The following is a 17,201-nucleotide window of genomic DNA, read 5'->3' as shown; positions in this document are numbered from 1 at the left end:
TATTTCTTACTCTAACGCATTAGGTATAAACCTGTAAATATGATTAAAATAAATAAATAAAAATCATGTAGAGCTCTGCCACCATTATATTGTTTTATATAATGAAAATAAAGTTGGTACGATAAAAGTAGTTATGGAATATTTTACGCTGATATTAAGTAAAATAGAGCCACAGCCTTTAAACAATATAAATTACCTTAAATAACTAAATTAAATTTTGTTAAAGGTACAAATATGAAAAATACTGGTACACCAGTAAGATTTATTACATCTATTAAATTCATAATTATTGTTATCATACTGGTATGTACTCTACTAATAATTAATTATGAGCTTCCTCTTGCGGCTACGTCCAGGTAAAATATAGCCTTTAGCCTCAGACTAAAAAAAGATGTGCAAAGCCTCACTGATTTGCATTGAAGCATTTGCCCTTGTCCGATTTACTTTAACGCCAAGGTAGATGTCGTGAAAGATGTGAATAAACTTTTTATGTGTTACATTTGCACCATTTAATGACAGTTTTAATGCAAGTATTACTCGTAGATTTCGAATAAAAATGTTATCCAAGATTCTGATTGGTACTGAAAGCATCGGCATGATTTGGATGTTAAGTTAAAATTTGGTACGCTCCAAACATTATTGTAGAGACTGTCTATTTTTTTATCTGAAACAGGCCTTTTGAGTTTACACAAATAAACAATCTAAATCAGTTCCGATCTTTAAAAGATCAGTCATAAAGACAAATAGTTTAATTACTTCTACCGATCACGCATACATTATGAATCCGTAAGAATCACAGATAATTAATACACACAACACAACACAACAGATAATCTGGAGCTAATGAGTATGCTGGTGAATAATTTAAGGCAAATTTGATTCGTTCTAACTTAGTCTGCAATGGATGTATCCACAATTGATACATATAACTCAAGTTCAAAGTAAGTTAACGTAGCTCATGAGCCGCACCAACTAAATATCATCTGGCCTAATGTATCAGTTTGTTCCTTCCGTTATCATAAAAAGACCAACATTCCTCACTGACAATACCAACTGCTAAGGCTGGCATGACTTACTTACATTAAAATGAATAACTACCACCAAATGATTGACGAAAGATTAATTCAGGGCCGTAACTATAGTTTTGGAGAGATTGTCATATGTAAAACTAGCTACAATATAGTTGTAAATCTGAACGCAGTCACAAAGGACGCCAAGAATAATATAATACAGTGCCTGGTAATAATAGGATTTAGTGGTTTAAATTGTTATTATTATTTTTTCTTTAATGTACATAGGTGAATAATGTATGTATAAGTCTACATATAGGTACAAAAACTCTATCATAAATTACGCAAAAGCAAAAAAGTTACTTAGTAAATTTTAAAATCACTCGTAAAAACCAAAACAACAACAATGTTTTCCGTTGTTCACAAGCAAACATCGACAACACACACTTACATGTTACTATTCAATCAATAATACATTAACCATTACACAGTATTCACGCAAGTTCGTTTTAATAATTAAAATTGTCAAAATTCGTAATAATAGACTAATTGGCGCGTACCTGCGGTCGTCGGTGACGTACGGGTGGACGCACTCGCAGACGCACGTGGTAAGTCACGAGCGGCACGGGAAAACGCGAGCGTGCTTTGCGCCCGCACTCAGTACTACAGGAGCGACAACGCACGCACCAAATTTGCTCGCCCCCCTACAAAGAGCTTAAAAGTAAAAGTGGTCTATCCTGAAGGCGTGGCCGCGGTAACAACAGCCCTGACTCCGTATTACCTACGTTAAAGCGTATATTATACTGTTGCGTGGTAGAGCGCTCTTACATATATATCCGTTTCCATTTTTTTCGATCTAAATAATTTAACACCGATTAGAAACTTGTCAAGTTCATATCTTTTTTTGTCTATGCAAATGTGCAATCGTTAATTAACTTGCTACGATTGCATTTTATATAATTTGCATAAGATCTCCTAATATATCTTAAAATATAACAAGTCTACAGATTTACTGGAGTTGCACTAATCGAGACAAGTGAATAAAAATGTTCATATTTTAATGGTATCCGGTTTTTCTGCAATAATAAAAATGACAGTCATAAATATTACCTGGGCACGTCAATCAATGCGCTTATATTCAATTTAAACTGTTGTTATCCGCCATTTCAATCGCTGTATACATTTCAAATAAATGACAATACTGTTATTGAAATAAATTGTAATTAATGCATAAAGTTATGATAACTAAGAAATTATGTGCAAAAAATTGTAAAACACAGAGTTGCTCGTTTTTTAGATGTAATTCATATTTTGTATTTGTCTATCGGTTTTCGAAATATACATGCCTATTCTACAAAGATTTACAGAAATTAGAAGTATCATACAAGAATGACGTAGATTAAAAAATCGTACTTCATAATCGCATCATGATCATTGATCATGTTACTTACATGTATAAAATATAATTGCCAAAAACATGTATTATAACGAAAAGGTTAATAAGTAATAAGTCACTAATTTCCTCATAAATGACAAAAAACATCATTCCAATCATTATTTCATTTGCTTCTCCATTATAGAAAGGGTCAATTATATTTTGACCTTAGCAAATTCCGTATTTATTTTATAGCTTTCTATATATAACAATACTGAGCTTTTTTTGTTGTACAGTAACATATAAATAAGTGGCCTGTATGTAATTAGATATATAATAAAATTCGAATATTTATATATATATATATATATATATATATATAACATTAGGTATTAGGTATGTGTCTTTAATGTATCAACAGTTAAACCTGTAACCTAATTCCATTTCTCCGTATTAAACACAATGTTACTTACATAGTTCATTAAACCTTAACAAAAGCTAAGTGTCACCCTTAAGCCCTTAAACCCTTAAGCAAAGTAGTACCCTGCTTAATCCGATAGCTCTCTTGCTAAATTGTTATTGAAGAATTCCTAAAATAACATACATGTGGAGTAATGGAAACATACTTTCTTGAGGCGTTTCAACTTAGTCCTCAGGGGTACCGGCGCATCTCCGTCCGAACTCTGGTAGAAATTTAATCCAATCTGGGTTTTATTACAAATGTCTATGCTATGCTAATCTGTTATATAATAAAAAGTTTGTAGTAGGGCATTTCGAAATAATTATTAAAACTATTTCATAACGTTACTTAATTATGAGGAAAGCTTCTTATAATTATAATGATTCTCAGTGTAATAATTACACAATTCTAACATTTTAGCATATCTAGCTCAATCTGTGGAAGTAATAAACATTGAGAAATATTTAGAATACGCATTCTTATTACCTAAATGCGGCTATAAAATGTCATAACCTTCACTATATCTATTTCGGTATCTTAATTACTTGTTACTGACAGAGTTTATGGCCTACGCTAAGGCTAAAACAAAGTGAATTGTTTATTAGATACTCGATCCTATTCATATTGTAAATGTGAGTTTGTATGTTCGACTGCTTGTTCTTAAGTCACGCTTTAAGTTGTAAAGATTTACATGATATTGCACGAATTGCTTATAACCTGGATAAGGACAAAATACTGTCTCGATAGTTAACGATATCGTTAGTTAACAATTCTACTACCTATATCAAATACCTAATACCTTATACACATATCACAATACGTAATAATGACAAATAGTACCAGCGATATGACGGGTGATTTTTTGCTCCATGATAAGTTATGATACGATGTATCGCATGTATTGTAATATATATTGTTAGCAATATATTCAAATTATTTAATTATAGTATTATTTTACTTAATTATTTTATGTTATTTTCATGATGTGTTATTTTTATAATAATAAGTGTCCATTTATATAGTCACTGGCTGTATGGGTTATACGATTGTATGCATTAGCATATAAAAAGAAAAAGAACGCGCTTGGCGCGAGACTTGTATTTTACGCGGGAATAATAAAAGTTGTAAATTGGATCAAGAAAATAGTTTGTGTTATTAATATGTACCAATGATCTTGTTGTAATTTCAGTGCTTATTTGGATTAGTGGTTACTTATCTAAGTAAGAAGTGAAATAGTGTGTACATGCTTTTGTTAGCCGCCCATTTTTAATATTAAACACCCAATTTTAAACAACACAGACGACGCCGCAAGTACGTTCAGTCCATAATATTTGCAATATGAGCGGTCATTACCGCGGTTGGTGGATGCCGCAACAGTATATTCCCAGGCGCCGTTCAATCGCACTTTTTGTACTCGATCAACATAATGGGTCGGTATTGTAAGAGCGATTGTAAAAGCAACAGGAAACATGAGCCTAACCCTCGATGCGATGTAGGAAGAGTGTCGTGTGTCTGCCGCGGCAAACAGAGCGGAACGCAATTCGGATACTATTGATTTACCAATGAGTTCATTTATGACTGTTACTTTAAAGGATACTGATACTAACCGAATGACTTCCGTGTTCAGTAAGTACTTTGTATACCTCGTCGTCTACCCATTACTGACTCTCCAAGTAAGATATGTGCAAGTCGGTCAGTCTACTGTGCTGGCCAAGTGTGTATTGGTAGAGTTTTAAATACTTATATATGTAGCCACTACCTCCCATGGACGTCCGTTATCAACCTCATGATTCGAGACCTGCGGTCGCCCACATATACGATGCAACCACTGAGGACTAAGTTGGAACGCCTTATTATTATTATTATTACCTTAAGGAGCGCTTTATTATTGTTACTGTTATCAGACAGAAGGCAGACCTATCAGCGACTTAGATTTGAAAGAATGCACACAATATTTATAATATAAAGTAATGTTACTCTTTAAGTAAGTAATGATATACAATGTCTATCACCTCGTCCAATCGCAACCTCTAAAGATAACAATCTGGTGTTAGAATAGCTACAGTTATATGTAAATGTTACAAAATATTAACAACTATGCAGCTGTAATAGTAATATTATAATAGACAGTAAGACTTATTCAAATTCATATTTGTTTAGAAGTAATAACCATTGTGCAATTCTTTCAAATATCATTCAATATTTTTTCGTTGAAGGAATAAAACAATGATCATACTACCTAATACTTATGTTTATTTGTTAAGATAATATATTTATGGCTTCACCTATTCCCTATCTATTGTTCTCTATTTCTCCGCCTCTACTCAGCCCTCTTAAAAGAGAAACTTTCAGAATATCTCATAGATATTAATTATTTCTTAGAGCTTGTGTGTAAACTTGTGTGTCAGTCAATCAGCATTAAAGTTTTATAAAGTAGACAAATTGAATGTATGATACCTTTTACATTTTTTTATCACAAATACCTACCTCCAATACAATTGAGTAGGTATGTCTAGTTTTTTATACAATAAAAGTGGGAAGTACGTGTTCAGATCACCAGATATTAAAATTATATGCATATTAGTCGCTGCAGACAAACAGTACAAAATTAGATTATTGACTAGTTAGACACTTTAAAATATCCTTCTTCAGTTCAGACCTTTCAGACCTTAACCTATCTTCACCCCAAGTTGTTCGTGGTACTTACGGAACACCTATAATGTGTTAATACGTAACAATGATTAACGTATTAACCGTGATATGTTAATACGTAACAAAAGACAAAACAAATAGATTTAACTCTTCTAGTAATATTTTTTGTATGTGCAATCGTACCAAATGGAGTACATTAGTAGGACTCTACAAACAATGTATTTTATTTTCATTATCAACCCATTATTGTCGCACTACTGTAGGCGCATCTCCGCTCATAATAAGAATGATTCTAGGTCGTAGTTTACCACGTTAGTCAATGGTAGAACACATTTAAGAACTTTTTTACAGAACTCTTAGTCGTTCACCTGCGCTGTTAAAGTTAGTGTTAGTTAATTTATAATAAGCACATGACTTCGAAAAAAATCAAAAGTACCTTGGATCCAAACAATAGACCCACAACGTGCAAGTTCTAATTTCAACCAAGTAGAGTATCACAACAGAATCATGTACCCTAAAACACAAAGCTTCTATCCAGTAGGCCAGTCCAGTTAACAATTACTTTTGAAATCTATTCGTTGTAGTTTACAATTCTAAATTACGACCTTTCATTTTCAAGCCGAGGGCACTAAGTAGTCAGGTAGAGCGGCTCTACTATGGTGTTAAATTATTACTGATTTCCCATTCGCTACGGTAATGCAAAACAATGTGAGGAAATATTATTGTAATATTGCTCCTTCAGGGAATAATTTTATTCAAATTTAATTTTACTATTGGATTGAACTACTACCTACATCATTGCATTCTTAAGAAATATATTTTTGCAAAAGAATCATCATCAACAACCCATTATCGTCCCACTGCTGGTCACGGGTCTCCTCTCATAATGAGAAGGATTAGGACATACTCGTAGTCCACCGCGCGGGCCAAGTGCGTATTGGTAGACTTCACATAGTTTAGTGTTTTTTTTTTTAAGTTCAAAATAATACCAGATCGGTATTGAAGTATCTATCAGTTTCAAAAGTATCCTGGCGAACTCTATTATTAAGTCTACGCCATCTATGCATTTATGGTATTCCTTATACCATAATTGGCATCCTATTAAAACTGTACGCCACTATAGTACAATAACGCATGTATATTAGGTACGACCGAAATCCCGGTAAATAAGTAAAAAGAAAAAAGAAAAATATTATAGAAATTGCTTTATAGGAATGTTTTTATGGTAAAAACACTTTTTTTTAAATCTTATTCTAATAAACGTAACATAAAACATGATTTGCTTGAAATATTAATACTACACTTGAAGTTCCCTTGAGTTAAAAAAATGCCTACGGTTCGCAGAGGTTACGTTTTAATTTGATGATTGCTAATTTTTGGAACGTTTGGAAACGAATGACTAACTTTATTTCCCACAATGCTAAATTAGTATTTTATGCTGAACTTAAAGCAGAGTAAATTCGCGTATCTTTTAAAATTCCTACGCAGTGAGTAGAATTAAATTTGCCAATAAGTTTGCTCGCAGAACGATGTGTGAGGGAAGTTTTTTATGTATTTTAATTTTATTTGTGTGTAATATAATTATAATTGACGGACACACAAACAACCTAGCCTGGAGCGGTGGCCCTCTTCACATTGAATGTGAACACAGCGCTGAGCTATGGACGAAAACTGGACAATACATACGAGAAAACGTAATTGCTACTAAAGCATTTAGTTTTAAAGATGATATCTACGTGATTACACCGAGGTAAGTCTATTTTTACCCGACTACGAATGTATGAATTTTTATGTCTCACTAGTTTTTGTCCGCGGCTTCGCCCGCGTTTAAAAGACAATAATATAACATAATAACATACATAATACTGAAAATTCGTACATTCAACTTTGCTAAAGATCATCACTTGATCAATAAAGGTGGTAGAACCCTTTGTGGTTCGACTCCGGCGGCACCACCGCCACACCTATTTCTACCTAATAACAGCAGTGTTAAGCGCTGCTGTGTTCCGGTTTGAAGGGTGTGGTAAGGGAGACAGACTTTTCCGAGGCGTTCCAGCTTAGTCCTCAGGGGTAGCGGCGCATCTGTGGCCGACCTCAGGTAGGAATATCTAATCCTATCTGGGGTTGATTACAGATGTCCATGGGCGGCAGTAGCCACTTACCATCAGGTGGACTGCATGCTCGTCTGCTACTGTTATATTATAAAAAAAAAAAAAAAAAAAATTCATAGTTTACGACTCAATCCTTACTAATATCGATTAAAATAATCGATGTTTTGGGTCCAAAAGATCGATTCTCCGATTAATCGATCTTAGATCGCTATCCCTAGTTCCCGTGGGATTTCCGGGATAAAAACTATCCTATGTCCTTTCTCGGGTCTCAGACTATCTTTGTATAAAATTGCATTAAAATCGGTTCAGTGGTTTAGGCGTGAAGAAGAGACAACCAGACAGACAGAGTTACTTTCGGATTTATAATATTAGTAAGGATAAGGATTATTTCGGTCGCTCTACATCGCAAACGGCTTAACGGATTTGAACATATGAATGTCGTTGCATTTCTGATTTGTGGGAGAGACATGGACCATATTAGTCCCCTTTTCATTTAACTTATTACACAAACTTTATGACTAACCATGGGCGTAGCTTTGTTAATGGGAGGTCCAAAAGCTGTGGTGTATCATAAGTTTTTTTTTACTATAATTATCTCTGTCAGTAGGTTTGTACTTTTATCAACGAGAATATTATAGACATCTGTATCAGCTTGTCGAAGGCAATTACTCTATAAATATTATGACCGACGCACATTTAGTACATTCGGCTTCACTCATTTTTTTTCGAAAATTAAGTGTATTTGATATTTTGTAATATCAAAAACTAAAAGTAAGAATTTGTTTTTGATATGTAATGGTAGCAAACAAGCATATAGCCAATCTGATCTAAAGTGTAAATAACATTAACATACAAACTGTTATATGCCGTTAATAACACCAGGGCCTTAAAATTAACAATAATTGTTAACAGTTATTATCAATTGGATCCGAAGTAAATGTTACTATGTAGGTAAACAAATCGGAAACTTATAGATTATTAATACGCGACCTTGTTTCTTAACGATGTAGTAACAATAGTACTAATGGAGCCACTCTATAGAATAAGCTAAAAGAGGCTTTATAAAGATTGTGTCACAGGTACTTGGTGTGGGTGAACAATTTATTTAACTATATGTAGCTAAGCGAATTACGAAACTTTATTACTTATGGTAATAAATTACAAATGGTAAGTATAGCCACGGGCCCTAAATATACTCGTAGCTATAAAATATGACTACTTTTCCAACTATTTATAATTGCAATTTTAGTTTATGATTGACAATTAAATATTTACAATTAAGCACTTTACGTAATAAATACGTAAATTTCAACTGAGCTACACTCTTTATAAATATACTCGTATTATCATTCTACAATCCTGAGAAAATACCGTGGTGACCATCCTATGTGGCATCGAATATTTCGTTATGATGGTAAAAAAATCAGCCCTAACACAGGAAGCTTACGTCACTAATCACCTTAAACATACAAATAAACATTTATCGCATAGTAAAAAGATTTTATTGACATTTAAGTAAATATAGACATACACACATAACACCAAGATTACGAATCTCGTATAAATGCAAAGTATTCATGCAATAAAATTAGAATCTTGTTCATTAACACTTTTTATGTATAACTAAATTGTGTAACACTGAAACTAAATCACGTGTATTGCTCTCATAAATCGGATTCATTGCCTATTAGATCTTATTTCAGAAGATATAAAATACTGTTATCATGTATTAGTTATCGCTGTCAATTACGAAACGAACAAGACGTATAAAAATAATTCGCGACCTACACACAAGGTTTAATGTACACAAGTGATCTAATTTTGATTTAAAGATTTCTGAGTAGCCTCGTCTACAGGGTACACCTTTGAGCGTTTTTGTTAAGATTTAATGTTCAATTTACCCACAGACCTGTATTTGTTTTTGGGTGCAAATTTACCCCTGGTTTACATATTGCATACACGACAAACTCCTTAGAGTTAAAATCTTTTCGAGATCCGTATAATTAACCCGTAATAAATGAATCCGTATCATTATCCGTATAAATGAATTTAGTTTAACACCCAAATTGCAATCTATAATTTTATAAAAAATCACTTAAAATAATGTCACTTACCAACTTATAAATACTACTTAGGTACTTTAATTTTTTACGGTATAGTTGATGTAGCCTGTGATAGCACGAATTAATAGACTTCACATGCACTTAATTAACTTTTTTCTTTAAAACTCAGGCGTATAGTTTTCTCGCGATGTTTTCTTCCACCGTTATAGAAAGTGATAATTATTTCTATAACGCATATAACCTTTAAAAATCTGACGTTCGTAGGTTCTAGGGATTCGAACCTCGGCTATAAAATTTAAATTCATAAAACTTACTTGTTCGAATTATTCTAAAGAAATCGGTTAAATAAACTCCGCGAACCTACACTGTATCGAGATGGTCAAAAGGCATTTGTAGCTGTCCTCCAAGTACATTATAAATCGACGACTGGAATTGAAACTGATAAAGAAATACGAAAATTATTTTTGGACATACAGAGTTTAACCCGGAATACAGGTTAAACTTTTTATGCAAGCTTTTTAATACTTGTTAACAAGCTTTCCAATATGACCTTGCCTCGCCTTTTAAACCATTTCAAAGTTCAAAAAACTGAAAAGAGTTGAAAACCTATTGTTTTAGATTATACGAGTACATACCCATAATATGCGTTCTAAATCTGTTACATTCGCCCCGCGGGGTATACTCAGACCATATTGGCTTAGGATTCAACCCACAGCGCGTGTTAAAGGGTAACAAACTTTCATATAGATATGGAAGCAGGAAGACCCGTTTTTTATCGACTTACTCGTATTTTCTTAAATTATACTCGCGCCCAGAGCGGCTCTTTTTTAAGGGAGAAGAAAATACGTTTTTTTCAGTTACATCTCTCTGGCTGCAACGTAAAGAAGCCCATATCTGCAGACCCCTGATTTAACCATTTTTTTTTTCATTTTTATTAGAGTTCCAAGTGGAAGTGGAATGGTTCCATCGGAAATATTAAAGTATATAACTTTAACAGTTCCGATGGTATAGTTCTGAAATACGTTATTAAGTCCATATACTTACCTAACTTTAAATAGATTTTTTTATTTAATCACATGATCATTACCTACTTCGATATTACCTACTCCTTGTTGTTTTATTTATTTTATTACACTTGCATTCAGTGATTTTGCATTTACTTCTTATTTTAATCGACCTTACCGACAAAATACATTATTCGTCATATACATTTTTACATATGATTTTATACCTACACACTGCATATTGCATCTTATGTAATGTACCATTGGTACTCATATGGGCACATACCTACTACTGTATTTATCAATATGTTTATTGAATATTTTCTCTGATAGGTTGAAAAGCGGAGTTTTAGCTACAGTATGGCTAGTGGTTCGCGGCCGCCGGGGAGTGGAGCTCCAACCATTCCCCAACATAGCCACGCACACCCTCGCAGACTGCGCCGCGTTGCAAAACGCCGTGGACTTCCAATTCGACCACTTGGTGAGTGGTGACCTTCGGTACGTTTCTGGTCTAGACAATCACGTTCGTAGGTAACCTTCCGGTTCATATTGGGCTTCTGTTCTGATTGAGGTATATCATACTAGAAGTTTCAATTACATTTTCAGTTATTGAAACTCTAATAGTTTTTTTTAGTTTTTTGTAACGTAGGTATATAATGCATACCGGATTTCCACATAAGTAATTAGAAATTATAGATACAGTACAGTGACTGTTGCAAACCATTTAACATTTTTTTTTATGATGTTGGAGACACATCATGTTTCATATTTTAGTCAACGAAATTATTTAAAAGAGATTATTTACTCAATTGTTAATGTTCACCAATAATTAATTACGGAAATAAATTGTACCTAGTAGTAAGTGCTCCCTACCTATATCCTATATCGGCAAACTGCGAAAGTTTTATTATCAACTAGCTGGACCCGGCAAACGTTGTGTTGCCATATAAATAAAAAAAAAGGTGAATAACCCTTATCTTTTATCACAACTTCTTTAATTAGGGATGACTGAGAGTGTTATAAACGTAGGAGTAGACAAATATAATCAGAAAGCTTCGAACTGCTAAGCTATCGAGAGTTACACGTGTTATTGTGAGATCAACAACATCAACCATAAAACATAGACATATGCTGTCGTGGGATATTTTTTATATAATTTTAAGGAGAACATTTCCGTCATACATCGTTTCTGTGTAGCTTAACCATTAAGGTTTCACACGCGACGAAAGCTTAAAAAATGGAGTAACTTCTCCCGTTTTCCCAACATTTCCCTTCACTGCTCTGCTCTGTGATGAAAAGTATGTTATAACCAGCTCAGGAGTATGAAAAATAATTGTACCCAGTTTCGTTAAAATCCGTCGAGTAGTTTTTTTTTTCTATAACGGTTATACAGACAGACAGACAGACAGACAGACAGACCGACAGACAGACAAAATTTTTACATTGCATTTTTGACATCAGTATCGATCCCTAATCACCCCCTGATAGTTATTTTGGAAATATATTTCATGTACAGAATTGACCTCTCTACAGATTTATTATAAGTATAGATTTGGTTTTATTTTTTGCAAAAAATATCAAAAAAGGACTACAACCTTACAATTAAATTTACCTTTCACAAACTGGACAAACATGCAAACCCAATTAAATTTTAAGTGTGATATAATTATAAACTTGAAAGTTGAGTAAACTCAAAATCTTCCAAAAAAAATCGTTCGATACAATTACTTTCATTTCCACAATATAAAAAGCTATTTTATTAATTTATACTTATCATATCGTTCACTACAATTGAGTGTCAAATAGACTTTAGTTCACAAATGGGCCTAAGTAGGTAAATACCGCTAACAATGTGGTTAAAATTCTCAAAGTGTAAAATTTTACATAGGTATAGTAAACTTTAGAAAACATTAACAATAAAACTAATCTATTAGGTTCATCATCGTTATAATAAACATCCACCATCATAGTCGTATTATATCTAACACAAGTCAATTAAAAGCTTTTATAGATAATTAAGTTATTTTTGTACTTAGCTAATACGTACGGTACCTATTTAAATAGTTGCAGTTGCAGACTTTAAAAACACTCTTTTTATATTATTTAAACTCGTAGTAATGTTTCAAATAGGTACGAAATGTTTGGGGAATGTCTAACGAAATGAAATTAAGTTGTCCAATGTTTAGATCAATAACTTAGACAGGCTAGCATTAAACTATCATTCAAACGGCTACAAACACTTTATCAAGTCTAATCAAAGCGGGTGGGTAACAATAACAATTGTCTCCTGTGTCAGATCGAATTCTTGTTAGGCAACACGCAACGCCGTACCTTAAAGCCAAATATCAGATTAAGACTACGTTTCAACAGAAGCGAGAACCGAGTAGTTAAATGCTCTGACCCTAATACTATTTCCCTTAATAGTCTTTTTTCTCCATGCCTGTAAAAAGTAAACCGAAAACTATAACAGCTAATTTACCACAAGACATCTTCAAACACTCTGATTTATTGAGTTACGAACACAGGAAGCTCAAGAGCATTTATACTTATAGCAAACTACTCGTATAATATGTTAGGTTAGGCAAAATTTGTAGAAAATTAGTCGACATTCGTTGTGCTTACATTTTATTATTGTACAAACAAGTGTGTAAGAAAATGTTTAGCTAAAAACATATTAAAAATCTGTTGTTTCTAAATCGTCACAGACCTAAAAATAAAGCTCGGTGCAAAAAATGAATATTAAAAATGTAATTAATGATTAATTGTTTTTTCTTTGTTTCCAACGTGACTTGAACGCTCAGATATTTTGGTAATATGAGATTTCGGGGTCTTCTGGATCACTTAGTACCTAAGCCCGGAGAGGACCGTGGTTAATCTTAGAGCTACATAATATATTATATCGACAAATACATGCAAGATATTGAGAAAACTTTGATAACGTGATTCAACAACACTAGTGACGCCATCTCTTGATGAGTTGCGGAGAAATAAAAAATATCTATTCAACTGTTTGAAGATATTATTTATTTTGGTAAGTACGTATTGTAAGTAAGATTATCGTAGTTTTTTTTTATTACAGGGTAACCTTTGGGTGTTGGATATTGGCATTATTGAAACAGCGCAATCCCCTCGATGCACGTGTCCTCCAAAAATCGTAGTTATCAGCTCTACCTTAGGCAAAGTGACGAAGCACATAGAACTCTCATCGCTCACCGAACCAACCTCTCAACTCCAGAACTTGGTGATTGAATATGGATTAGGAGGAAAAACTTACGTGTACGTTTTTACTATCGTTGGTTTATTCATAAACTCGACTTACATCTTATGGAAATGCTTGAATATCCTTGTTTAGGTAGGTAGTTATTGTAATTAGATATAAAAACATATTAACACTTTTAATTAGGTGCACACATAAGAAGTTGCATCTATTTAGTGCACCTGATTCTATAGCGATCGTAGTAAGAGACGTGATGCTAATTACTACTTGGTAACTAAAATCTTATGTTAAACACAGAGAACAAGCTCGTTTTAAATAGATAAGTCAATTTAGATAATTACTTAACTTGTTCTCTTATGAGATCTTATTTAAATCAGACTGGACCAATCAGGTACAAAAAGCTATGCCTGTGATTTCAAAATGTCTCTTAAAAGGAATCTTGCGTTCAACTTTTAGACCGTATTCAAACCAAGCTTATTACCTCCGCATGTGGGCGTGCGTTACAGTTTTTTCATTAATATTCAACTTTTGTTCACATCCCGCCGACAATACGCTAAGATATGCGTAGTTGCAGTCGTATTGTTGATTGTGGGTACTGTTGCAGGTTCACACTAGAGCTCTCACACTGTGACCAACAATACGTTTGGTGTGAACGCAGCCGTATACTTACATTTCAGATATGTCTCAGACGCTTCGCGCGGAGCCATACTCGTCCATGATGTATCAACTAGTACAGGGTGGCTAGTGCTGGCTTGTGCCCCGGCGGTAGGCATACAAATAGCCCTAGTGAAGCCATTTATCACTCATCCTGTTTTAATAATCACTAGATTGTATCATCAGGGTGTGTTCGAACTAGACACCGCAGTTTTAAAAAGGCGGAATTCAGTCGCTACTCTGAGAGGTAAGATTAGGTATTTCACGTTATCAAACTAGGCGATAACGATGTTAATTTGGCTCAATATGTATTTTTTTATAATATAGGAGATGCAGACGAGCATGTCCACCTGATGGTAAGTGGCTACTGCCGCCCATGGACATCCCAGATAGGATTAGATATTCCTACCTGAGGTCGGCCACAGATGCGCAGCTACCCCTGAGGACTAAGCTGGAACGCCTCGGAAAAGCACCTCCCTTACCACACCCTTCAAACCACACCCGGAACACAGCACTGTTGCTTAACACAGCGCTTAACAATGTTGTTATGAGGCAGAAATAGGTGTGACGTTGGTGCCTCCGGAGTCGAACCACAAAGGGTTCTACCACCTTCAAAACATTCTCCTCTACATATATAAAACATATATTATTTGTATCCAGAAGCCAGCCTGCTACTAGGTATAGGGTAGTAGATACAAAAAATGTTGAACACATAAAAATGTAACATAGCTTGCAAAAAACATAGAAATTGAATAAAAATCGAAAAAAACCCAACAACTATATCACGTAACTAATATTGGTTTAGTTTATTTCATGGAAGTCAATGTTCCTAGAATTCCAACCGTTCTAGTACGTAATTAATTTCAAATAGAATTTCTCTAATGCCTACTCCAGTTCTTGCTAGGTATAAAAATTCTTGAATAGTCTCCAACTGGTTTAGTTACTGTGTATTGCGTAAATGGTAAATCAAACGATAAGTATCCGATAATATTAAGTTCCGAAATAGGTACGGTCTTTGAAGTTACTATAATATTATTAAGACTACTATTAAACTGAAACAGTTGTCATCGTAAAGCACCCATTAAATTATGGGGGAAATTAAGCCCCCAGTAGAACCCTGCATAAACATTTTTTAACGTCCTTCATCATCACGAACACATTACTGTCCCTCTGCTGGGCACATTACTGTCCCTCTCGGAATGGGAAGCATTATTCCATAGTCCACCGCGCTGGCAAGTACTTTCAAGTATACTTGAAACTTGACTTTAACGTGATTGAAAACTTTTTTTAAGATTTCTCAGGTATGCAGGTTTTCTCACGATGTATTCCTGCGCCATTTAAATAAGTAATAATAATTAATTTCTAAAACGCCTATAACTGTAAGATCAGAAGCGTCTACGTGCGATTTGACCCTCGGACTCCTCGAACAAGACGCCAAGTTTCTTAACAACTAAGCCACTGCTTTAACGTTTATATTTTCAGTCTTCGGTGAAAACACAAAGCCGGTGCTGCTACTCGGCTCCGATATGCACCACGTGTACGTCCGCCACGTGGAGTGCTCAGACGTGCTGTCGTGGGACACGCGGCAGCCGTACAACGCTTCCACCCTCATCAACATGCACTCCGCCGGACCGAGACTCACCCCTACATCCGTCACCGCGGACCCTAAGAAACACGTCATTCTCGTACTCGATTCTAACTACGGTGATACTATATACAGTACTATTGCAACGTATCAGAGAATTACATTCATAGGTCAGCTGTAAGTTCTTATTAAGGTATGTTTAAGTATAATTTAAATTTAGCTGTCATATGAATTCATTGTATTATTAAGAATGATGAATTATATTTTAACATATAGTAAAATTGACTTGGTATTTAATTTTTTAACAACTGCTTGTCGACTGAACTAGGTTCGTTGCAATATAATTAAATATCGGATTTATTTTCAATGCCATTCGAAATAATAATTGCAATAAGTCGTTGTTAAAGGTCGCTTTTAATTAAAAGGTTGATTTAGTTAAAACAGTTCACAGGCATTATCAAACACTAAACATATCATTGGATAAGTACAAAAATGTTGATAACATACTTACAGAATATTAAAATGATCAGTCAGATAATAACATCAAAATTTTATGGATATCAATTCTGCAATAAATTTTTTCAAGCAAAATAAACTGGTAATATCAATTTCATCTTAATCATACAAAAAAATACATTTTAATTATTATTCTAATGTAAAATTTGATATAAAATGTGTAACTAAAACCAAATTGGTTAGTGCGTATAACAATATTATTGAGAAAAATATATTGCATCATTTTAATTGGAGTCGGGTTCTAAAAACTATTAAAGTAATAGAAAAAAAACAAGATCAAGGTGCACATAACACTTATATTTTAACATAACGTGATCAATTAAAAATAAACATTTAAATTAAAACAACGAACGAAATCAAAATATAACCGGAGGTACAGTGGTCACATTGTCACCCAATAAAAATAAATATGAAACATGGGTATTTCAATCTGTGTAAATTCTCCATAAACATTTTTGAGAAAATAAAATACATTAACAAGAGTACCAGCAGTACCTCCGACACCTTATAAAAGGAGTGCCAGTCTAACGCTAAATACAAGTTAGTTACATTTC

At 33.8% G+C, this 17,201-nt stretch overlaps 2 protein-coding genes across 2 annotated transcripts in view; one reads left to right on the top strand and one right to left on the bottom strand.

Annotated features, from left to right (window-relative positions):
- LOC140744353 (dopaminechrome tautomerase-like) overlaps positions 1 to 1,756 on the bottom strand; it is a 63,918-nt gene extending 62,162 nt beyond the window's left edge. Inside the window, exon 1 of the mRNA XM_073075920.1 lies at positions 1,571 to 1,756. The gene's annotated coding sequence lies outside the window, so the exon portion shown is untranslated. The remainder of the gene's footprint in view (positions 1 to 1,570) is intronic.
- A 5,248-nt stretch (positions 1,757 to 7,004) lies between these two features.
- On the top strand, positions 7,005 to 16,350 carry LOC140744013 (uncharacterized). Its single transcript, XM_073075446.1, has 5 exons — positions 7,005 to 7,247; positions 11,009 to 11,156; positions 13,755 to 13,951; positions 14,570 to 14,793; positions 16,029 to 16,350. The coding sequence occupies exons 1-5, from the start codon at positions 7,027 to 7,029 to the stop codon at positions 16,310 to 16,312; spliced, it is 1,074 nt and encodes a 357-aa protein (XP_072931547.1). The 5' UTR covers positions 7,005 to 7,026; the 3' UTR covers positions 16,313 to 16,350.
- The last annotated feature ends 851 nt before the right edge of the window (positions 16,351 to 17,201 follow it).

Source organism: Epargyreus clarus, unplaced genomic scaffold (genome assembly GCF_041222505.1).
Source record: "Epargyreus clarus isolate Ecla_fem2 unplaced genomic scaffold, WU_Ecla_fem_2.2 ptg000008l, whole genome shotgun sequence".
Taxonomy (NCBI): domain Eukaryota; kingdom Metazoa; phylum Arthropoda; class Insecta; order Lepidoptera; family Hesperiidae; genus Epargyreus; species Epargyreus clarus.
The sequence above is the reverse complement of the archived record's forward strand: the minus strand, read 5'-3'. Positions and strand labels throughout refer to the sequence as shown.

What these genes read in the sequence shown, in the direction of transcription:
- LOC140744013 (XM_073075446.1), top strand. Translation starts at nt 7,027, where the DNA reads ATGTGTGAGGGAAGTTTTTTATGTATTTTAATTTTATTTGTGTGTAAT. An exon ending in ATCTACGTGATTACACCGAG is followed by an intron (nt 7,248 to 11,008) that starts GTAAGTCTATTT and finishes TTTCTCTGATAG; the next exon opens with GTTGAAAAGCGGAGTTTTAG. An exon ending in TTCAGTCGCTACTCTGAGAG is followed by an intron (nt 14,794 to 16,028) that starts GTAAGATTAGGT and finishes TTATATTTTCAG; the next exon opens with TCTTCGGTGAAAACACAAAG.